The following is a 24842-nucleotide window of genomic DNA, read 5'->3' as shown; positions in this document are numbered from 1 at the left end:
TTCTCGAAACGGGTTACAATGGAGTTGGGTAGCCTTTGGAATACAGGGTTGTTGTAGGCTTCTTTGGGCTATATGGCCATGGTCTAGAGGCATTCTCTCCTGACGTTTTGCCTGCATCTATGACAAGCATCCTCAGAGGTAGTGCCTGCATCTATGGCAAGCATCCTCACTACCTCTGAGGATGCTTGCCATCAGGAGATAATGCCTCTAGACTATGTCCATATATCCCAAAAAAACCTACAACAATCCAGTGATTCCGGCCACGAAAGCCTTCGACAATACTTTGGAATACACTTTGGATCCTATTCCACACTCCAAGATTTCTGGAAAATCAGGAAAATGGCTGAATTAGGTAGAAGAGCGCGGCGCATGGAGAACAAACAAACAACATGCAAACAAAGAAGAGACGGATTCTCTAATTTGTGAATGGAACCCGTTTTGATTCCTCTTCACCCCCAGTTTCTCCCAAGTCAATAACCGTGGTGCAGGAAAATATTTATTTTATGCCATAAAAATGAAACAAAACAAAATTCTGAACGATCTTGGATTATGGCAGCAACCAAACGCACACTTTGCCAACAGGCACCGCGATCTTTGGGGACACTGCGGCAACACTAAACCGCTGCTTCAAAGCATGGCTTCCGCTTCAATGAAAGCAGGATTTTGATGCTGAAGCGCCAAACAAGGAGCAACTGGTCAGCTTTGCCTTCCTTCCGTAAAAAAGATTAATGACTGGCCAGCAGCGTCGTTAAGAAACAGGTCCCCAAACGATTCTTAAACCAGGGATGAAACCAAACAGGAGATGCACCCAAAAGTCAACAGATAACTTCAAGGAAACGCAGACAAAAACAATTATTGCCATACTGGAGAGGTGCCATCCCTCAAATGTTCCACAGTGTCAACATAGGAAGATTCTGCCCCGAACTCATTGCGTTACCATGTGCAGCACATGGCTCCAGAGGAGAGAGCAGTGGGCTCCGTAGAAAAGACCAGAAATCTGCTTCAAAAAGGGGAAAAAGCAGGTATATTTTATGGCAACCTTGCTTGAAAAGGACCAAAGTTTGATCCAAAGTTTGCAAATGGTTCTGCTATATTCCTTTCCAAATGGGTCTACTACCATAGTCCTTTGCAAATATTACTATATTCAAGGAGAATGGGGGTGGGAGAGATTATTTGATTTCTAGAAGCCAAGAGAAAGAGGCAATCGTCGTAACGGTGACTGGAAATTAACCTGGATTCTTAACTTTGTTCATTTCCAGGTAGGAAGGAGGAGGAAAGCGCACGTCCAGACCAGCTTGCATTTCAAATCCTCCCCAAACAAACATTTTAAAAAGGAACTATATGGATTCTAAAAAACCAAACATATCAAAAGGCAAGAATATTTCGCGTATTATAAACTAAAGTTGGGATTGAATCCCAGTGGATTTAATTTGCGACCGGAGAGGTCGACCCATGGATGTTTCTCGAAGGAGAAATGCTCCGGAGCGAGAGAAGCGACTTCAGAACCGGGGGAAGGAATGGCTCCAGAGATCTGATAGCAATCACTAAAAGGGTCAAAGTCATTCCACAACGTTACTGTGCAATCTATAGGTTCATGGGCCCTTTTGGAGGACATAATGAAAATTTGCACAAAGTGACCCAAAGATTGCTGTGGTTCACAGCGACACAAGTCACCAAGTCAAAGCTCCAAACCCAGAACGGCAAGCCAGGTGGTGCCGAGCAGGCATCTCGGCACCAGAGAAAGCCAAGCCACACAAGTCAAGCCGATCAATTTGTGCTCGACCCGTCCAAGAGTTCTAGGTGCTTCAACCAGTTTGATGACATTGTTTTCTAACTCAAAATCAACCGGAGTTGTGCCCACAAAGCAATGCCATCAATCTGTACTCGACCTTGTCCAAGAGTTCTAGGTGCTTCAACCAGTTTGATGACATTGCTCTCTTACACAAAACCAACCGGAGTTGTGCCCACAAAGCAATGCCATCAATCTGTACCTGACCTGTCCAAGAGTTCTAGGTGCTTCAACTAGTTTGATGACATTGCTCTCTAACACAAAGCCAACCGGACTTTTGCCCACAAAGCAATGCCATCAATCTGTACTCGACCTATCCAAGAGTTCTAGGTGCTTCAACCAGTTTGATGACATTGCTCTCTAACGCAAAACCAACCGGAGTTGTGTCCACAAAGCAAAGCATTCAATCTGTGCTCGACCTGTCCAAGAGTTCTAGGTCCTTCAACCAGTTTGATGACATTGCTCTCTAACACAAAACCAACCGGAGTTGTGCCCACAAAGCAATGCCATCAATCTGTACTCGACCTGTCCAAGAGTTCTAGGTCCTTCAACCAGTTTGATGACATTGCTCTCTAACACAAAGCCAACTGGACTTTTGCCCACAAAGCAATGCCATCAATCTGTGCTCGACCTGTCCAAGAGTTCTAGGTGCTTCAAACAGTTTGATGACATTGCTCTCTAACGCAAAACCAACCGGAGTTGTGCCCACAAAGCAATGCCATCAATCTGTGCTCGACCTGTCCAAGAGTTCTAGGTGCTTCAACCAGTTTGATGACATTGCTCTCTAACGCAAAACCAACCGGAGTTGTGCCCACAAAGCAATGCCATCAATCTGTGCTCGACCTGTCCAAGAGTTCTAGGTGCTTCAACCAGTTTGATGACATTGCTTTCTAACACAAAACCAACCAGAGTTGTGCCCACAAAGTAACGTAACTCAGTAGCAAGTAGCCGTAACGGACATACGCAAAGACGAGGAGCCGTGCTGTTACCAAGCTGGAGGCCGTACCTCAACCCAAACTTTTCAATTTGCAATGTAACTCAGCAGCAAGTGGCCATAAAGGATGTAAACAAAGATGAGGAGCCATACTGTTACCAAGCTGTAGGTCCTGCCTCGACCCAAACCTTCAGGGCAAAAGATTCCCACACACCATGGAAGACACACGGAAAGCAAATTCACAGGTTCGACTTCTCAGAATTAGTAATAATTGTTATGGGACCCGCAAGAGAGTCGCTATGCTAGAAAGGCCTCTGGCTTGGACTATTCCACTTTGAAAGGAGCCTGGGATCGTGCCAACTTCTGCTTCACTCTCAAGGCATCGGTGGTTTGACCTGTGTTAGCGGACACAAGATTGGCCAAGCAAAACAACTTCCGGTTCAGGATCTACAACAGCCAATTGGGACTAATCCTGGCTCGCAATGAAATTTTGGCAGGTAGGCAAATTACGGTTTTGGCACATGGGTTTAAATGCGCTGCCTTCCCTCATCAAACGGTGCCATCCCATCTCCGTCTTGAGAATCTCCCCTCGAAGCAATCGGCATGACTCCCATCCGCTCCTCTTCTCACAGCCGCTGCCTGAATGCGGAACATCTGCACAGCGCAGAGAGGAAATGGGTGGATGTGAACAGGGCAAACATGGGATTTCTTGGCTGGTGGGTTTCTGGAAGGGGAGCGGAGGGGAGGGCGCTGCCCGCCAGTGTGTGGACTTTCCCTGCAGTGACTTCCCCGAAGCATCGGCGCCGCTCGCAACCGGGTCAGAACCGATGCCGAGGCTGTGGACCAAAGTGCATAGGAAGGTTGTGCTCCAGCTGGAGGTTCATCTGCGGGAAATCATAGTTCACTCGCATGTTAGGCAGCGGGGGCACGTACGGGGCCGGGATGGGGCCGAGGTTAATGGGGCCGAGGTTGTTGTACAGCGGGCGGACGGGGGGCAACGGGAAGGGAGGGTGCACAAAGGGGTAGGGGGCCATTTGGTGGTGGAGGTTCTGCGGGACCGGCCTGGGGATGGCGTCGATCCGGGGGATTTTCTCCGAAGGCTTTTCCGCAGGGGGACCGATCCGCTTGAAACTGTTCTCTGGAAGGAAAACAAAAGAGGAAGAAGCCTGAGTAGACAGACAAGAAAGCGGAAAATACAGGTTGGTTGAATATATTGCTGGAAAGCTGATAGATTCATCACATCAGGTATGGGCCAAATTTGGTTGGACTTTGACGCCCACAATTCCTAACAGCCGGTAGGCTTGTCATGATAAAATATGATATATAGTTTGGAAGGAATTGTATGAAAGGTGAATGAATGAGAGCTAATAATTCTGAAGACACATTACAGCCTGGAAAACAATTGCATCTGTCAATAATCTATTTTTAAAGTTTTAACTATTGCATCTGGCCCAGCCATAGGTTTTTAAATTCTTGTGTGTTATTGTCTACTTATGAGTTATATTAACTGTATTGTTTGTTTTTGTTTATTGCTTGTTGTTTTATTATTGCTTTGTTGTTTTGATGTGCTGCTGGGCTTGGCGCCATGTAAGCCCCTCCGAGTCCCTTGGGGAGATGGTGGCGGGGTATAAATAAAGCTATTATTATTATTATTATTATTATTATTATTATGAAGACTGAAATTTAGGTACTGCTTATGCGGGGAGGCTAATTTAACTAATTTAAGATGCCATAAAACTCTCCAGCAGCATGCAAAAGAATGAGGAAGTACTCCATCGATGCCACAAGTGGATTGCGAAGCGACAGCTCCCCCGGTGGCAAGAATTCATAAAGCACACCCTCATGAAGCTGGAAGGTTAAATAGCCTCTATGTGTCTGTCTATATATGTGGTGTGTCTATGGCATTGAATGTTTTCCATGTCTATGTGCATTGTAATCTGCCCTGAGTCCCCTGCAGGGTGAGAAGGGCGGAATATAAATACTGTAAATAAATAAATAAAAAAATTTAAATACTGCTTTATGCAGGGAGGCTAATTTAACTGATTTACGACGCCATAAAACTCTCCAGCAGCGTGCAAAAGAATGAGGAAGTAGTCCATCGATGTCACAAGTGGACAGTGAAGCGACAGCTCCCCCAGTGGCCAGAATTCATAAAGCACACCCTCATGAAGCTAGAACGTTAAATAGCCTCTGTGTGTCTGTCTATATATGTTGTGTGTCTATGGCATTGAATGTTTTCCATGTCTAAGTGCATTGTAATCTGCCCTGAGTCCCCTGCGGGGTGAGAAGGGTGGAATATAAATACTGTAAATAAATAATAATTAATAAATAACAGGTCGTGAGCCAACAAGGAACTTCACCCATGTGGATACAGAGTTCTTACAATATCATCCAATTTCAAGACTTGGAAAGTGAGCGCGTGGCTATGAGTTCGAAGCCAGCTGAGGTCGGAGTAAGTTCCTGACCATTTGTCTAGCTTGCTGTCGACCTTTGCAGCCCGAAAGACAGTTGCAGCAGCGTGCAAAAGAATGAGGAAGTACTCCATCGATGCCACAAGTGGATTGCGAAGCGACAGCTCCCCTGGTGGCAAGAATTCATAAAGCACACCCTCATGAAGCTGGAAAGTTAAATAGCCTCTATGTGTCTGTCTATATATGTTGTGTGTCTATGGCATTGAATGTTTTCCATGTCTAAGTGCATTGTAATCTGCCCTGAGTCCCCTGCAGGGTGAGAAGGGCGGAATATAAATACTGTAAATAAATAATAATTAATAAATAACAGGTCATGAGCCAACAAGGAACTTCACCCATGTGGATACAGAGTTCTTACAATATCATCCAATGTCAAGACTTGGAAAGTGAGTGCGTGGTCATGAGTTCGAAGCCAGCCCAGGTCGGAGTAAGCTCCTGACCATTTGTCTAGCTTGCTGTCGACCTTTGCAGCCCGAAAGACAGTTGCATCTGTCAAGTAGGAAATTTAAATACCTCTTTATGCGGTATTTAAGTAATTTACGACGCCATAAAACTCTCCAGCAGCATGCAAAAGAATGAGGAAGTACTCCATCGATGTCACAAGTGGACAGTGAAGCAACAGCTCCCCCAGTGGCCAGAATTCATAAAGCACACCCTCATGAAGCTGGAAGGTTAAATAGCCCCTGTGTGTCTGTCTATATATGTGGTGTGTCTATGGCATTGAATGTTTTCCATGTCTATGTGCATTGTAATCTGCCCTGAGTCCCCTGCGGGGTGAGAAGGGTGGAATATAAATACTGTAAATATTTATTTATTTATTTCATTTACTTATACCCCGCCCTTCTCACCCCGGAGGGGACTCAGGGCGGCTTACAGAGGAGGCAGAATTAAATGCCTAAATCAATTGACAATAATACAAATACAACAAAAGCAATTCAACAGTTAAAGTTAAAACATCAGTACATAATAAAATATTAAAACAATCTCATGCTCGGGTTCAGAGTCCATATATCCATTCCATTCCATTTGTCCTTGTCTGTCGTCAGATCCTTAATTTAACTGCCAGCGTTTCCAAAGGCTTGGTCCCAGACCCAGGTCTTCAATTGTTTCCTGAATGCCAGGAGGGAGGTCGCCGATCTAATCTCCCCGGGGAGTGAGTTCCACAGGTGGGGGGCCACCACTGAGAAGGCCCTGCTCCTCGTCCCCGCCAACCTCACTTGTGAGAGTGGCGGGATCGAGAGCAGGGTCTCCCCAGAAGATCTTAAGCTTCGAGGTGGGATGTAGAGGGAGATCCGTTTGGACAAATACACTGGGCCGGAACCGTATAGGGTTTTATAGGTCAAAACCAGCACTTTGAATTGTGCTCGGAACTGGATCGGCAGCCAGTGGAGCTGGCGCAACAGGGGGGTGGTGTGCTCCCTGTACGTCGCTCCGGTGAGCAATCTGGCTGCTTCTCGCTGGACTAGTTGAAGTTTCCGAGCAGTCTTCAAAGGCAACCTCACGTAGAGTGCATTGCAGTAATCCAACCAGGATGTGACAAGAGCGTGGACCACCGTGGCCAGATCAGACTTCCCATTAATAATAATAATAATAATAATAATAAAAATAAATAATAATAATAATAATAAATAATTATTTATTAATAAATAATAATTAATAAATAACAGTTCGTGAGCCAACAAGGAACTTCACCCATGTGGATACAGAGTTCTTACAATATCATCCAATGTCAAGACTTGGAGAGTGAGTGCGTGGTCATGAGTTCGAAGCCAGCCCAGGTCGGAGTAAGCTCCTGACCATTTGTCTAGCTTGCTGTCGACCTTTGCAGCCCGAAAGACAGTTGCAGTAGCGTGCAAAAGAATGAGGAAGTACTCCATCGATGTCACAAGTGGACAGTGAAGCAACAGCTCCCCCAGTGGCCAGAATTCATAAAGCACACCCTCATGAAGCTGGAACGTTAAATAGCCTCTGTGTGTCTGTCTATATATGTTGTGTGTCGATGGCATTGAATGTTTGCCATACATATGTGCATTGTGATCCATGCTGAGTACCCTGCAGAGTGAGAAGGGCGGAATATTAATACTGTAAATAAATAAATCACAAATACGTTCAGTGCTTAAGGAAGCATCCACCGACTAACCTCCATTTTTCCTCTTTTGTTCCTCTTCGCCTTCTTTCTGAATCTCCTGGATTATCTTCTCATCGTCCTCCTACAAATGGAAAAGGAGATCTTAATACCAGCGGACGACATTCTGCACAAAGTCCCTCTCCGTTCTATTAACGGGCCGGTCTCAGTTATGGAAACATGCAAATATATGTGACCCCCACTTGGTTAGCATAAATATGCGTTCGGCGCTTTTTATTAATCCTCCTGGATCGTTTGAAATCTTAAGGCGGTAATCCCTTCTGGTTTCTGAGATTTCGCTGACAACTCTTCGAACGGAGGATTAGGAACTTATCTTTTTTGCAAAGATGGAAGGGGAGAGAGCTAAGTTTCTCGGGAATCTGCATCGGGAAGCAATCATGGTTGCTTCCTCTGGAAACGACAGCATTGTCAAGGCTTCCGTGTGTTGGGTCTGTGCGCATTCAGAAGCCACTCTAAACACCTTCGCAGGAGCATATGAAAAGCTCGGCCTGTCATTGAACATCGAGAAAACCAAAGTGCTCTTCCAGTAGTCGCCAGCCAATCCCTTTCCAATGCCAGAAATACAACCTTAGAAAATGTTGACCATTTCCGCTTCCTTGGCAGCCACCTCTCCACCAAAGTCAACATCGACACCGAAATACAACACCGCCTGAGCTCTGCAAGTGCAAAATTCTTCCGAATGAAGCAGAGTGTTTGAAGACTGGGACATCCGTAGGGAGACCAAGGGGCTTGTTTATAAAGCTATTGTCCTCCCAACCCTGCTATACGCCTGCAAGACATGGACTGTCTACAGATGTCAACACTGACACTGAAATACAACACTGCCTGAGCTCTGCGAGTGCAGCATTTTTCCGAATGAAGTAGAGAGTGTTTGAGGACCGGGACATCCGTAGGGAGGCCAAGGGGCTATTGTTCTCCCAACCCTGCTATATGCATGCAAAACATGGACTGTCTACAGACGTCACATACAACTCCTGGAAAAATTCCATCAGTGCTGCCTCTAAAAAATCCTGCAAATCTCTTGGGAAGCAGACCAACGTCAGCGTGCTTGAAAAGGAAAGCACATCAGCATTAAAGCAATGGTCCTCTGCCATCAACTCCTCTGGACTGGCTAAGTTGTCCAAACGCCCAAAAATACAGCAACACCTGAGCTCTGTGAGTGCGGCTTTTTTCCGAATGAAGCAGAGAGTGTTTGAGGACCAGGACATCAGTAGGGATACCAAGGTGCTTGTTTATAAAGCTATTGTCCTCCCAACCCTGCTCTATGCCTGCGAAACGTGGACTGTCTACAGATGTCAACATTGACACTGAAATACAACACTGCCTGAGCACTGCAAGTGCAGCATTTTTCCGAATGAAGCAGAGAGCGTTTCAGGACCAGGACATCTGTAGGGAGACCAAGGGGCTTGTTTATAAAGTTATTGTCCTCCCAACCCATGCGCCTACAAAACATGGACTGTCTACAGATGTCATATGCAACTTCTAGAACGATTCCATCAGCGCTGCCTCCGGAAAATCCTGCAAATCTCTTGGGAAGACAGGCGGACAAACATCAGCGTGCTGGAAGAAGCAAAGACCACCAGCATTGAAGCGATGGTCCTCTGCCACCAACTCCGCTGGACTGGCCACGTTGTCCAGATGCCCGACCACCGTCTCCCAAAGCAGTTGCTCTACTCCGAACTCAAGAACAGAAAACGGAATGCTGGAGGGGAGGAAAAGAGATTTAAAGATGGGCTCAAAGCCAACCTTAAAAACTCTGGCATGGACACTGAGAACTGGGAAGCCCTGGCCCTTGAGCGCTCTAGCTGGAGGTCAGCTGTGACAAGCAGTGCTGTAGAATTTGAAGAGGCATGACTGGATGGGCTCAAAGCCAAACTTAAAAACTCTGGCATAGACACTGAGAACTGGGAAGCCCTGGCCCTTGAGTGCTCTAGCTGGAGGTCAGCTGTGACAAGCAGTGCTGTAGAATTTGAAGAGGCATGACTGGATGGGCTCAAAGCCAACCTTAAAAACTCTGGCATGGACACTGAGAACTGGGAAGCCCTGGCCCTTGAGTGCTCTAGCTGGAGGTCAGCTGTGACAAGCAGTGCTGTAGAATTTGAAGAGGCATGACTGGATGGGCTCAAAGCCAACCTTAAAAACTCTGGCATGGACACTGAGAACTGGGAAGCCCTGGCCCTTGAGTGCTCTAGCTGGAGGTCAGCTGTGACAAGCAGTGCTGTAGAATTTGAAGAGGCATGACTGGATGGGCTCAAAGCCAAACTTAAAAACTCTGGCATAGACACTGAGAACTGGGAAGCCCTGGCCCTTGAGTGCTCTAGCTGGAGGTCAGCTGTGACAAGCAGTGCTGTAGAATTTGAAGAGGCATGACTGGATGGGCTCAAAGCCAAACTTAAAAACTCTGGCATAGACACTGAGAACTGGGAAGCCCTGGCACTTGAGTGCTCCAGCTGGAGGTCAGCTGTGACCAGGAGTGCTGCACAAATGGAGGGCGAAAGAGAGAAACGGGCCAAGAGGAAGGTGCATCAAGCCAACCTTGACCAGGACCACCTTCCACCTGGAAACCAATGCCCTCACTGCAGAAGGGAGAAGATGCGGGTCAAGAACAGGGCTCCACAGTCACCTACGGACCCACCTTGGAGGATTATCCTACTCGGCCAACGAGGGATCACCTAAGTAAGTAAGTAAATGTGTTGGGTGCAGCCGGCTTGCCGTGAAGGTGAGCACTTTTGGGCAGGATTCTGAACAAGTTGGAAAGAAGAAGGAGGGCGAAACGGCAGCTGCACCGTCATGTCGCCGAGAACTCGCTGCGTTCCCGGATGGCATCCTCACCCACATGATGGACGGACGGACGGCGGAGCGTGACTAAGCCGCTTACAGAGGGAACACTGATCCCACCGGCGGTTTCCCGACCCGACAAAGCAGATGGCAGCAAGCAACCCCCTCCACCCCCAAACCCTCGCTTCCCCCCTCGCTTCCAGCCTTTCCGAGAGGCAGCTGGAGCGCAGCTAATCTTTTAAATGGCATTCGGCCATTAAATATTTAGATTAAAGCGGCAGCTTCTGAACGCTAGGCCCCATCAAGCAGGGAAGGCTTCCCGTGAAAGGCACTGGCTTTGGGAGCCAATCAACGAGGTCATTTAGCCTATCTGGAAAAAAAGGAAAAAATACATTTGGAGAATAAGGTGAATTGAAATGAGGTGCATTTTCGGCTTGAGATGAAGAGTTGAATTTGGGGGGGAGAGGAATTTATCGATTTATTTATTTACTCTACTTGTATACCGCCTTTCTCAGTCTTTATCGGCGACTCAAGGCGGTTCACAACAAGTCAGTACACATAACAACAAAATACAAATTGAATATTAAAACAGTAAATAAACAACAATCTATATAAATAAAAATGTAATGTTCGTTTGTGGGATTAACAGAACTCAAAAACCACTGGACGAATTGACACCAAATTTGGACTCAAGACACCTAACAATCCAACGGGTGTCTATCATCCCTAAACACGCACACAAAACCCCGGCGGAACAGACTTAAAAAAACCCCCAAAATACACAATATGTACATATACACATACAGTCATATACTTATACATTCATACACACACAAATACACACACACATACATATATACATGCACAACATATATATATATATATATATATATACACACACACACACACGCACACACATATACATATACACACAAATATTCATATAGACAAGCACACCATTCATACACACACAAATACACACACACATACATATATACATGCACAACATATATATATATATATACACACACGCACGCACACACATATACATATACACACAAATATTCATATAGACAAGCACACCATTCATACACACACAAATACACACACACATACATATATACATGCACAACATATATATATATATATATACACACACACGCACGCACACACATATACATATACACACAAATATTCATATAGACAAGCACACACATAAACACAATATGCATGTACACATATAAACACACAAATACACAAATATATACACACATATTTACACAGACACATATAAACCCACGTGTGTGTGTATATATGTGTGTGTGTGTGTATATATATATATATGTGTGTGTGGGTTTATATGTGTCTGTGTATGTGTATACACACACACACATATGTGTGTGTATACACACACAAACACATATATACACACACAAAACACATATACACAGACTGGACCACAGCAATGTGTGGCAGGGGTCGGCTAATATCAGCAATAAAAACAATAAAAACCAGCATCATTACCACCAGCGTCTCCTAGTTAAATAACGTTGTCCAAGTTCCATTGTCAAGTAATTCCATTTCCTATGTTAGTTACTCTGCATTTGTAAACACTTGCTCATATAACCATGTCTTAATTTGTCTCCGAAATGTTAAGAGTGAGGGAACCGATCTAATCTCCTTAGGGAGGGCTTTCCATAGCCGAGGGGCCACCACAGAGAAGGCCCTGTCTCTCGTCCCCACCAAACGTACTTGTGATGAGGGCAGGATCGAGAGCAGGGCCTCCCCAGACGATCTTAAAGTCCTAAATGGTTCATAAGGAGAGATGCGTTTGGACAGGTAAGTTGGGCCAGAACTGTTTAGGGCTTCACAGGCTAAAGCCAGCACTTTGAATTGTGCCCGGTAGCAGACTGGCAGCCAGTGGAGCTGGCGCAAAGAGGAGTTGTTTGCTCTCTTAGTGTCACTCCTGTTAACATACTGGAAGCTTCCAGACAGTCTTCAAAGGCAACCCCATATAGAGTGCATTGCAGTAGTGAAGACATCTGCCCTTGCGCTATGCTACTCTGCTGCTGTGTACGCATGCCCAGTGTGGAACACATCTCACCACACTAAAACAGTGGATGTGGCTCTTAATGAGACATGCCGCATTGTCACAGGGTGTCTGCGCCCCACACCACTGGAGAAATCACACTGTTTAGCCGGTATTGCACCACCTGACATCCGCCGGGAAGTAGCAGCCAATTGTGAAAGGACCAAGGCAGAGACCTCTCCAGCTCATCCCCTGTTTGGGTATCAGCCAGCACGTCAACAACTTAAATCAAGAAATAGTTTTCTAAGATCCACAGAGACACCCACTGGAACACCTCGGCAAGCGGGAGTCCAAAAGTGGCAGGCTCAAACCCAGAACCTCAATCAATGGCTGATACCAGATGAGAGACTCCCCCCTGGGCACACAGAAGACTGGGCGACTTGGAAGGCGCGGAACAGACTGCACTCTGGCACCACGAGAATCAGACCCAACCTCAATAAATGGGGCTACAAAGTGGAATCCTCGACATGCGAGTGTGGAGAAGAGCAAACCACAGACCACCTGCTGCAATGCAACCTGAGCCCTGCCACAGGCACAATGGAGGACCTTCTTATGGTAACACCAGCTACTGGTCAAAGGACATTTAATCAACTACCAAGCTTGCAAACTTTGTGTTTTGTCTGTTTGTTTGTTTGTTTGTTTGTTTTGTTGAAAATGTAATACAACTGTCTGGTTGCTCCTTACACAATAAATAAATAATAATCAAATTGCTGCCAATTCTGTGATCTGCCTTGAGTTGTCTTATGACTGAGAAAGGTGGGTTACAAGCACTGTAAATAGATAGATAAATAAACAAACAAATTTAGAGTGCAGGAGCAACCAAGCCTAGGACACAGAAAGAGGTGGGCAGAAGGAGAGATTGTTAGCTGCAGGGCTGGGAGGAAAGCGCATGGCTAGCTGGAAGGGGGGGGGGGGGGCTTAGAACATCTTGTTTCCATTTCCCCCTTTTAACGTCACCCTGTAACTTCCCCCCAATGTGGAAAATGGTCTGGATTTTGGGGAGCGCCCTGGGACCCTCCTATGAAAGCTGCTGTGTCCGCATTAAGAACATGCGCGGATGTGAGAAGCCTGCCAGCTTTCCCGATTTGGAGATCTCGCATCCTCCCCGCCCAACCTTCCTGTTCTGTTTTCTGCAGGGAAAGGTTGAGCGGTGCACTGGGAAGAGCAGAAATGCTGAGCTGGTGTGTGGCGAGGCTGGCTGGTGCCCTCCATCCCATCCCAGGCGTTCCCTGAGTCAGCAACTGAAACACAAGAGACTTTCCAAGACAACTCCCGCGGATTTCCGTTAGCTCAGTCGCCCATCTCCGCTCGACCCTGCCCTCTCCCTCCAGCACAAAGATTGAGCCATATTTGAATGCTTTTCTTCACTGGGTATCGTACATATTTGCATAAAGAACACATATTTATTTATTTATTTATTTTATTTATTTATTTAGTACACTTGTATACTGCTAATATCTCAGCCTAAAACGGCGACTCATTGCGGTTTACAACATTTAAAAACAACAATAATTCCGATTAAAAATATAAAACACATACATATACAATACACAGTATTGGGCCACCAATACAGACCAATGCATCTCTTAGTTAAAATCATAATCCAATTTCGTTGTCTGTGATTGCCAGTCCTTGATCCAAAAAACTTCATCGCATCGGATTAGCCGAATGCTTGCTCAAACATCCATGTTTTCAGTTTTTTCCGAAATGCCATCAGCGAGGTGGCTGATCTTATCTCTATAGGGAGGGCATTCCAAAGCCGGGGGCCACCACAGAAAAGGCCCTGTCTCTCGTTCCCGCGAGCCGCACCTGTGAAGCAGGCGGGATGGAGAGAAGGGCCTCTCCCGAAGACCTTAGGGTCCTGGTGGGCTGATAGGCCGAGATACGTTCGGATAGATATGTAGGGCCAGAACCGTTTAGGGCTTTAAAGGCCAAAGCCAGCACTGAATTTGGCCTGAATTGCTCTGATGTGGATAGTTACAGATTCAGTGGGATATTGTACAGGGCACCAAAGTCTACAGAAGGACCTCCAAACGCAGCAGCGTTGCCCAGACACGAATCGAGAAACACAAAAGGCACTGCAGACTCAGCCGTAGCAGAGCACCTGATGAACCAACCTGGACACAGCATATTATGGCCCATGGGTTCCCTCATAGAATCATAGAGTTGGAAGAGACCTCCTGGGCCATCCAGTCCAACCCCCTGCCAAGAAGCAGGAATATTGCATTCAAATCACCCCTGACAGATGGCCATCCAGCCTCTGCTTAAAAGCTTCCAAAGAAGGAGCCTCCACCACACTCCGAGGCAGAGAGTTCCACTGCTGAACGGCTCTCACAGTCAGGAAGTTCTTCCTCATGTTCAGATGGAATCTCCTCTCTTGTAGTTTGAAGCCATTGTTCCATTGCGTCCTAGTCTCCAAGGAAGCAGAAAACAAGCTTGCTCCCTCCTCCTCCCTGTGGCTTCCTCTCTCATATTTATACGTGGCTATCATATCTCCTCTCAGCCTTCTCTTCTTCAGGCTAAACATGCCCAGTTCCCTAAGCCGCTCCTCATAGGGCTTGTTCTCCAGACCCTTGATCATTTGAGTCGCCCTCCTCTGGACACATTCCAGCTTGTCAATATCTCTCTTGAATTGTGGTGCCCAGAATTGGACACAAGCAACTACAGGACTGGGCCCCCTCCTGGGCCCAGTCCTGCTCAGGATCTTCATTAATGACTTAGACGAAGGGTCAGAAGGCAGGATCATCAAGTTGGCAGAGGGGACCACATTGGTGTCAAAATCATCTACCTACCCAAACTGGGCGAGAGAACCAAAACTATCTTCACAGATTAGAGCAGTAGTTCTCAACCTTCCAAATGCCGTGACCCCTTAATACAGTTCCTCATGTGGTGGTGACCCCCAACCATAGAATTATTTCCGTTGCTACTCCATAACTGTCATTTTGCTACTGTTATGAATCGTAATGTAAACATTTGGTAAGCAAGATATATTTTTATTCATTGGACAAAATTTGGCACAAATACCCAATACATCCAAATTTGAATACTGGTGGGGTTGGGGGGGATTGATTTTGTCATTTGGGAGTTGTAGTTGCTGGGATTTATAGTTAACCTACAAATAAAGAATATTCTGAACTCCACCAACAATGAAATTGAACCAATCTTGGTACACAGAATTCCCATGACCAACAGAAATTATGGGAAGGGTTTGGTGGGTATAGACCTTGAGTTTTGGAGTTGCAGTTCACCTACATCCAGAGAGCACTGTGAACCCAAACAATGATGGATCTGGACCAAACTTGACACGAACACTTAATATGCCCAAATGTGAACACTGGTGGAGTTTGGGGAAAATAGACCTTGACATTTGGGAGTTGTAGTTGCTGGGACTGATAGTTCACCTACAATCAAAGAGCAATCTGAACCCCACCAACAATAGAATTGGGCCAAACTTCCCACATAGAACCCACTTGACCAACAGAAAATACTGTGTTTCCTGATGGTCTTTGGAGACCCCTCTGACACCCCCTCATGACCCCCAGGGGTCCCGACCCCCAGGTTGAGAAATACTGGATTAGAGAGATGATTGGCCAAAATTCACAAAATGAAGTCCAATAGGGACAAATGCAAGAGACTCAAGGAACATGACAGGCACTGCAGACTACTTGAACCAGAGAAGTCAGCCATAGCAGAGCACTTGATGAACCAACCTTTGTTGTTCATTCGTTCAGTCGTCTCCGACTCTTCGTGACCTCATGGACCAGCCTACGCCAGAGCTCCCTGTCGGCCGTTACCACCCCCAGCTCCCTCAAGGTCAGTCCAGTCACTTCAAGGATGCCATCCATCCATCTTACCCTTGGTCGGCCCCTCTTCCTTTTGCCTTCCACTTTCCCCAGCATCATTGTCTTCTCTAGGCTTTCCTGTCTCCTCATGATGTGGCCAAAGTACTTCAACTTTGTCTCTAGTATCTTTCCCTCCAGTGAGCAGTCGGGCTTTATTTCCTGGAGGATGGACTGGTTGGATCTTCTCGCAGTCCAAGGCACTCTCAGCACTTTCCTCCAGCACCACAGCTCAAAAGCATCGATCTTCCTTCGCTCAGCCTTCCCTAAGAAGGTCCAGCTCTCACATCCGTAGGTGACTACAGGGAATACCATGGCTTTGACTAGGCGGATCTTTGTTACCAGTCTGATGTCTCTACTCTTCACTATTTTATCGAGACTGGACATGGCTCTCCTCCCAAGAAGGAAGCGTCTTCTGATTTCCTGGCCACAGTCTGCATCTGCAGTAATCTTTGCACCTAGAAATACAAAGTCTGTCACGGCCTCCACGGTTTCTCCCTCTATTTTCCAGTTGTCAGTCATTCTTGTTGCCATAATCTTGGTTTTTTTGACGTTTAGCTGCAACCCGGCTTTTGCGCTTTCTTCTTTCACCTTGATTAGAAGGCTCCTCAGCTCCTCCTTGCTTTCGGCCATCAGAGTGGTGTCATCTGCATATCTGAGGTTGTTAATGTTTCTTCCAGCAACCTAGACACAGCATTTTATTCGAGAGCACAGAAATGCTGGACCACTCTCACAACCACCATGTCAGACTATACAGAGAAGCCACTGAAATCCACAAGCATGTGGACAATTTCAACAGAAAGGAGGAAACCATGAAAATGAACAAAGCCTGGCTACTAGTATTTAAAAAGATCTAAAATTCCAACAGCACAATAACAGAGAGGAAACAAACTAGGACATCTAATCACCTCTCAACAAAAGTTTGCTCCAGGCACTGTCAGGCCATTATATGCTAATCAAGGTGGTCAGTTGAAACATTCACACCTAGCTCCAGCAGATAAGAGTCCTTTGTTCTTGTGGGTTTTTTCGGGCTATAGAGCCATGTTCTAGAGGCATTTCTCCTGACGTTTCGCCTGCATCTATGGCAAGCTTCCTCAGAGGTTGTGAGGTCTTCTGAGGAAGCTTGCCATAGATGCAGGCGAAACGTCAGGAGAAATGCCTCTAGAACATGGCTCTATAGCCCAAAAAACCCCACAATAACCTAGTGATTCCAGCCATGAAAGCCTTCAACAATACAAGAGTCCTTTGTCTCACCCTGGTCATTCCACAGATATATAAACCCTTTTTCCAAGTTCCAACAGACCTCACTATCTCCGAGGATGCTTGCCAAAGATGCAGGCAAAACGTCAGGAGAGAATGCCTCTAGACCATGGGCATATAGCCTGAAAAAACTTACAACAACCCAAGAGACTCCACTTTGGTAGAAAAAAATGAAATGCAAAAAGACAGAATAGGAGACGATGCCTGGCTCAACGGCAGGACGTGTGGAAAAGATCTTTGAGTCTTCGTGGATAAGAAGTCAAAGATGAGCCAACAATGTGATGTGGCGGCAAAAAAGTCAATGGGATTTTGGCCTGCATCAATAGGAGCTTAGTGTCTAGATCCAGGGAAGTCATGCTCCCCATGCTCTATTCCGCCTTGGTTAGACCACACCTGGAATCACACTGTGTCCAATTCTGGGCACCACAACTGAAGGTAGATGTTGACAAGCTGGAATGTGTCCAGAGGAGGGCGGCTCATATGATCAAGGGTCTGGAGAACAAACCTTATGAGGAGCAGCTTAAAGAGCTGGGCATGTTTAGCCTGAAGAAGAGAATGCTGAGAGGAGACATGATGATGGCCATGTATGAATATGTGAGGGGAAGTCATAGGGAAGAGGGAGCAAACTTGTTTTCTGCTTCCCTGGAGACTAGGACGCAATGGGACAATGGCGTCAAACTACAGTAAAGGAGATTCTATCTGAACATTAGGAAGAACTTCCTGTCTGTCAGAGCCGTTCAGCAACGGAACTCTCTGCCCCGGAGTGCGGTGGTGGCTCCTTCTTTGGAGGCTTTTAAACAGAGGCTGGGTGGCCATCTGTCAGGAGTGCTTTGAATGCAATATTCCTGCTTCTTGGCAGAATGGGGTTGGACTGGATGGCCCATGAGGTCTCTTCCAACTCTTTGATTCTATGATTCTATGTGCAAATAAATATGTGAGAGGAAGTCATGGGGAAGAGGGAGCAAGCTTGTTTTCTGCTGGAGACTAGGACGCAATGGGACAATGATTTCAAACTACAGGAAAGGAGATTCCATTTGAACATTAGGAAGAACTTCCTGACTTACTTAGGCGATCCCTCGCTTTCCGAGGATGATTGTCTTCCAATATTCTTGTGGGTCCGTATGTGGCTGTGGAGCCCTATTCTTGCTCTGCATCTTCTTCCGCAGTGAGGGCATTGGTTTCCTGGTGGAAGGCAGTCTCGGTCAGGGTTGGCTTGACGCACCTTCCTCTTGGCACATTTCTCTTTTTCGCCCTCCACTCGTGCCTCCTCAAATTCTGCAGCACTGCTGGTCACAGCTGACCTCCAGCTGGAGCGGTCAAGGGCCAGGGCTTCCCAGTTCTCAGTGTCAGACTATGAGAGCTGTTCAGAAGTGGAACTCTCTGCCCCGGAGTGTGGTGGAGGCTCCTTCTTTGGAAGCTTTTAAACAGGGGCTGGATGGCCATCTGTTGGGGGTGCTTTGAATGCAATTTTCCTGCTTCTTGGCAGAATGGGGTTGGACTGGATGGCCCATGAGGTCTCTTCCAACTCTATGATTCTATGATTCTAACAGTGAGGAGGAAAGTCTATGCTTGCAAACTATTTTAAGAGCGAATTGTTATTCTTGGAGTTTTCAAACGGATGCTTTTAAAAAAGGGGCAGCCAGGGACATCTGGAAACACGGAGGACTGTGAAAACAATCTATATTTCTTCCACCCCTCTTCTAAAGGAAGGTCTGAGAAAGCAAAGGCTTATCAGCTCGTCAGATTTAAAGATACCAGAATGGAAAGAACAGGCGTCCGCATGTGCTGGGTCTGGGATGGATGTTGAAACCTATAACTGCGAGCACGACTGACTCTAGGGGTACATCATCTGCATTGCATGTTTATTTTAGGCTCCTGCAGGCATCCTCCTCCTTCTTACTGAGCTGTTTGGGTAATTGCTTTTTAATATGGAAGCCATAAATCAATACAGTTAAAAGAGTAAACAGCAATGGGGAAATTTATAGCTCGTCTAAGCATTAGTAGCACCATGCCTGTTAGTCAAGGGAGTAATGATAAAGACTGTTGTGGCATGAGGCTTGGCATCTAGGATTGTATTATATCACCTTGATATTTCAGGGTCACTTGTAAACTCCAGTTGGAAGGCCAAAACCATGTAAACATAGAATCATAGAATCAAAGAGTTGGAAGAGACCTCCTGGGCCATCCAGTCCAACCCCATTCTGCCAAGAAGCAGGAATATTGCATTCAAATCACCCCCGACAGATGGCCATCCAGCCTCTGCTTAAAAGCTTCTAAAGAAGGAGCCTCCACCACACTCCGGGGCAGTGAGTTCCACTGCTGAACGGCTCTCACAGTCAGGAAGTTCTTCCTAATGTTCAGATAGAATCTCTTCTCTTGTAGTTTGAAGCCATTGTTCCGCGTCCTAGTCTCCAAGGAAGCAGAAAACAAGCTTGCTCCCTCCTCCTCCCTGTGGCTTCCTCTCACATATTTATACATGGCTATCATGTCTCCTCTCAGCCTTCTCTTCTTCAGGCTAATCATGCCCAGTTCCCTAAGCCGCTCCTCATAGGGCTTGTTCTCCAGACCCTTGATCATTTTAGTCGCCCTCAATGGAAGTGCCATTGAAAGGGTGAAGAATACTTGGCTGGGATGACATCTTCCCTTTGTGACTTGGCTGGGACAGAACTCTCATGACCAACTCCCACGACCAACAGAAAATACTGGAAGGGTTTGGTGGACATTGATCTTGAGTTTGGGAGTTGTAGTTCACCTACATCCAGAGAGCACTGTGGACTCAAACAATGATAGATCTGGACCAATATAATATAACTAGCCGTCCCCTGCCACGCGTTGCTGTGGCCTAGTCTGTGTATTTGTGTTTTGTGGGAGTTGGACTGGATGGCCTTAAGTATTTTCTGTTGGTCACAGGGGTTCTCTGTGGGAAGTTTGCCCCAATTCTTTCATTTGTGGGGTTCAGGATGCTCTTTGATTGTAGGTGAACTGTGAATCCCAGTGACTACAACTCCCAAGGTCTATTCCCCCAAACCCCATCTGTGTTCATATTTGGGCATATGGAGTATTCATGCCAAGTGTGGTCCAGATCCATCATTGTTTGAGTCCATAGTGCTCTCTGCATGTAGGTGAACTACAACTCCCAAACTCAAGATCAATGCCCACCAAACCCTTCCAGTATTTTCTGTTGGTCATGAGAGTGCCAAGTTTGGTTCAATTCCGTCGTTGATGGAGTTCAGAATGCTCTCTGATTGTAGGTGAACTATAAATCCCAGCAACTACAACTCCCAAACGACAAAATTATAATTTTTTGAGTGATGGTCACTCCTTGTGTTGTGAGACGTTTTGTTGTCAAATTTGGTGTGTTTACATTAATTGGTTCTTTTGTTTTTAAGGTACTCATTATGCACAGAGCATTTATATATAATATAATATAATATAATATAATATAATATAATATAATATAATATAGACTCCAGCAAGACATGGAGCGAGAGTTGCCAGATGTTCAAGCTGGGTTTAGAAAAGGCAGAGGAACGAGAGACCAGATTGCCAATCTCCGGATGCTGGAGAATGGAGAAAGGCAGGGAGTTTCAGAAAAACATCTACTTCTGCTTCATTGACCCTTCTAAAGCCTTTGACTGTGTGGATCATAATAAATTGTGGCAAGTTCTGGGTGGGATGGGCATCCCAAGCCCCCTTCCCTCTCTCCTGAGGAATCTGTCCAAGGGCCAAGGAGCCACAGTCAGAACTGACCATGGAACAGGAGACGGGTTCAAGGTTGGGAAAGGCGTCCGGCAAGGCTGCATCCTCTCCCCCAACCTTTTTAACTTGTATGCAGAACACATCATGCGAGGATGTGCGGGGCTCGACGAATGCAAAGCTGAGGTGAAAATGGCTGGAAGAAACATTAACAACCTCAGATATGCAGACGACACCACTCTGATGGCCGAAAGCGAGGAGGAGCTGAGGAGCCTTCTAATCAAGGTGAAAGAAGAAAGCGCAAAAGCCGGGTTGCAGATAAACGTCAAACAAACCAAGATCATGGCAACAAGAATGATTGACAACTGGGAAATAGAGGGAGAAAATGTGGAGGCCGTGACAGACTTTGTATTTCTAGGTGCAAAGATGAGTGCAGACGCAGACTGTGGCCAGGAAATCAGGAGACGCTTCCTTCTTGGGAGGAGAGCAATGTCCAGTCTCGATAAAATAGTCAAGAGCAGAGACATCAGACTGGCAACCAAGATCCATTGCCTAGTCCAAGCCATGGTATTCCCTGTAGTCACCTACGGATGTGAGAGCTGGACCTTCGGGAAGGCGAAGGAAGAGAGATGCTTTTGAGCTGTGGTGCTGGAGGAAAGTGCTGAGAGTGCCTTGGACTGCGAGAAGATCCAACCAGTCCATCCTCCAGGAAATAAAGCCCGACTGCTCATTGGAGGGAAGGAGACTAGAGACAAAGTTGAAGTCCTTTGGCCACATCATGAGAAGACAGCAAAGCCTGGAGAAGGGAATGATGCTGGGGAAAGTGGAAGGCAAAAGGAAGAGGGGCCGACCAAGGGCAAGGTGGATGGATGGCATCCTTGAAGGGACTGGACTGACCTTGAAGGAGCTGGGGGTGGGGACGTCAAACAGGGAGCTCTGGCGTGGGCTGGTCCATGAGGTCACGAAGAGTCGGAGACGACTGAATGAAATAACAACAACAATATATTGTATATACATATAATATTGACAATATTATAATGTAATACAATATAATAGTACTAATACTAATAACTGCTCCAAGTCGCCCTTGGGCTGAGAGGGGCGGTATATAAATGTAGTAAATAATAAATAATAATACGATATTATAATTATGTATTTTAAATTACATGGAATATTACTAATAATATTAGTATAATGATATAGTACAATGTAATATATAATATTAATATTGTGCTATGGTAATAATATAATATATTGTATTTACACTTTGTTTGTAAGCCGCTCTGAGTCCCCTTCGGGGTGAGAAGGGCGGCATATAAATGTCGTAAATAAATAAATAAATAAATAAATAAATAAATAAATAAATAAATGCTACAGGACAAAAAAATTATCACCTGACTCAGGAGTTTCCAGATGAAGCCAGGAATTTCCAGCAGTTGTGTCAAGTAATTTTTCTAGCAGCTATTGGTATTGTGGGGGCATTGCCAGCGTTTCCCATAGAAGCACGTATTATGCTTGCTCCAGCATTGTCTCCATAGGTTAGGGTAAAGGTTTCCCCTTGACATTAAATCTAGGCCACATTTTAGAGCCATGCTAACGGGAAAAGTGTTCTTGCCAGACATCAAGGGAGCAATTGATTGCATTGGGAAGCTGATGAGGAAACACAATATACAAACCACCTACAGACCCATCAAGAAAATCCAACAAATGCTACGTTCAGCAAAGGACAAGAATCATAGAATCACACAATCAAAGAGTTGAAAGATACCTCGTGGGCCATCCAGTCCAACCCCATTCTGCCAAAAAGCAGGAATATTGCATTCAAATCATCCCTGACAGATGGCCATCCAGCCTCTGCTTAAAAGCTTCCAAAGAAGGAGCCTCCACCACACTCCGGGGCAGAGAGTTCCACTGCTGAACGGCTCTCACAGTCAGGAAGTTCTTCCTCATGTTCAGATGGAATCTCCTCTCTTGTAGTTTGAAGCCATTGTTCCTTGTCCTAATCTTCAAGGAAGCAGAAAACAAGCTTGCTCCCTCCTCCTCCCTGTGGCTTCCTCTCACATATTTATACATGGCTATCATATCTCCTCTCAGCCTTCTCTTCTTCAGGCTAAACATGCCCAGCTCCTTAAGCCGCTCCTCATAGGGCTTGTTCTCCAGACCCTTGATCATTTTAGTTGCCCTCCTCTGGACACATTCCAGCTTGTCAATATCTCTCTTGAATTGTGGTGCCCAGAATTGGACACAATATTCCAGGTGTGGTCTAACCAAAGCGGAATAGATATGGGGAGCATGACTTCCCTATCTAGACACTACGCTCCTCTTGATGCAGGCCAAAATCCCACTGGCTTTTTTGCCGCCACATCACATTCCTGGCTCATGTTTAACCTGTTGTCCACAAGAACTCCAAGATCTTTTTCACACGTACTGCTCTCGAGCCAGGCATTGTCCCCCATTCTGTATCTTTGCATTTCGTTTTTCCTGCCAAAGTGGAGTATCTTGCATTTGTCACTGTTGAACTTCATTTTGTTAGTTTTGGCCCATCATCTCTCTAATCTGTCAATATCGTTTTGAATTCTGCAGGAGTCTACCGTATTCCATGCAGCTGTGGACAAGTCTACATAGGGACCACCAAACACAGCAGCATTGCCCAAACACGAATCAAGGAACATGAAAGGCACTCCAGACTACTTCAACCAGAGTAATCAGCCATAGCAGAGCACCTGATGAACCAACCTGGACACAGCATATTATTTGAGAACACAGAAATGCTGGACCACACCAACAACCACCATGTCAGACTACACAGAGAAGCCATTGAAATCCACAAACATGTGGAGAATTTCAACAGAAAGGAGGAAACCATGAAAATGAACAAAATCTGGCTACCAGTATTAAAAAATTCTAAAATTAGAACAGCAAAACAACAGAGAGGAAACAAACAAGGACATCTAATCACCTCTCAACAAAAGTTTGCTCTAGGCACTGTCAGGCCATTATATGCTAATCAAGGTGGTCAGTTGAAACATTCACACCTAGCTCCAGCAGACAAGAGTCCTTTGTCCCACCCTGGTCATTCCACAGTTATATAAACCCCTTTTCCAAGTTCCAACAGACCTCACTACTTCTGAGGATGCTTGCCACAGATGCAGGCGAAACGTCAGGAGAGAATGCCTCTAGACCATGGCCATATAGCCCGAAAAAACCTACAGCAACCCAAAAAAACCCATTGCCACCATCTCACAGACGTTAACTCCATGAGCAAATCACGGGATGTGTGAGATCCTTGGGCTTTTGTTTCATTGCTCCAGCACAGCAAAAGCACAAAACTAGCTGGAGAAACAAAATATACAATGTCAGGAAAGGGGGAAAGCACTCCAAACCACACACAGAGGAAAATAATAACAATAATCATCATCATCCTATCGTAAAATATTTTTTATAGGATTTCGCCATCATCCCCCCAATGCTGCAACCTCATCAATGAACTCAGGGCTGGCTAATTATTTCAGGGTGGAAAGATTTTAAAAACCCATTTTACAACATTAGAAGAACTGGTTTCTCCATCTGCAAAGCTATATATTTATAGCATTGTATCTCTCAACGAAAGGCCTCCTTTTTTCATCCATGTGTGGGCACAGCCGTTCCCAATAAGCTCTCAAAATGATTTCATACGGCAGGGATGCTGGGAAGAAGCATGAATTTTAAATCATTCCCAGCTTAGACGGGAACGTTGAAGGAACAATAGGCAAAGGGCAATGGAGCTGAAAACTGAAAGTAAAGCAGATGCAGGGATGGGATGGAGACTGCAAGCAGGAGAGAAGGAAGGGTAGATGGAAG

At 45.8% G+C, this 24842-nt stretch overlaps 1 protein-coding gene across 1 annotated transcript in view; it reads right to left on the bottom strand.

Moving 5' to 3' along the window:
• Window positions 1-483: 483 nt before the first annotated feature.
• The window catches only part of LOC132780003 (E3 ubiquitin-protein ligase RNF216), a 146411-nt gene continuing 122052 nt past the window's right edge, over window positions 484-24842 (bottom strand). Inside the window, exons 16-17 of the mRNA XM_067462276.1 lie at window positions 7335-7404; window positions 484-3861 (exon numbers count right to left, since the gene is read on the bottom strand). Coding sequence (XP_067318377.1) covers window positions 3542-3861; window positions 7335-7404 — 390 coding nt within the window. The 3' untranslated portion in view covers window positions 484-3541. The remainder of the gene's footprint in view (window positions 3862-7334; window positions 7405-24842) is intronic.

This window comes from Anolis sagrei, chromosome Y (genome assembly GCF_037176765.1).
Source record: "Anolis sagrei isolate rAnoSag1 chromosome Y, rAnoSag1.mat, whole genome shotgun sequence".
In the NCBI taxonomy this organism is placed as follows: Eukaryota; Metazoa; Chordata; class Lepidosauria; order Squamata; family Dactyloidae; genus Anolis; species Anolis sagrei.
Note: the sequence above shows the minus strand (reverse complement) of the source record. Positions and strands in the feature narration are given on the sequence as shown.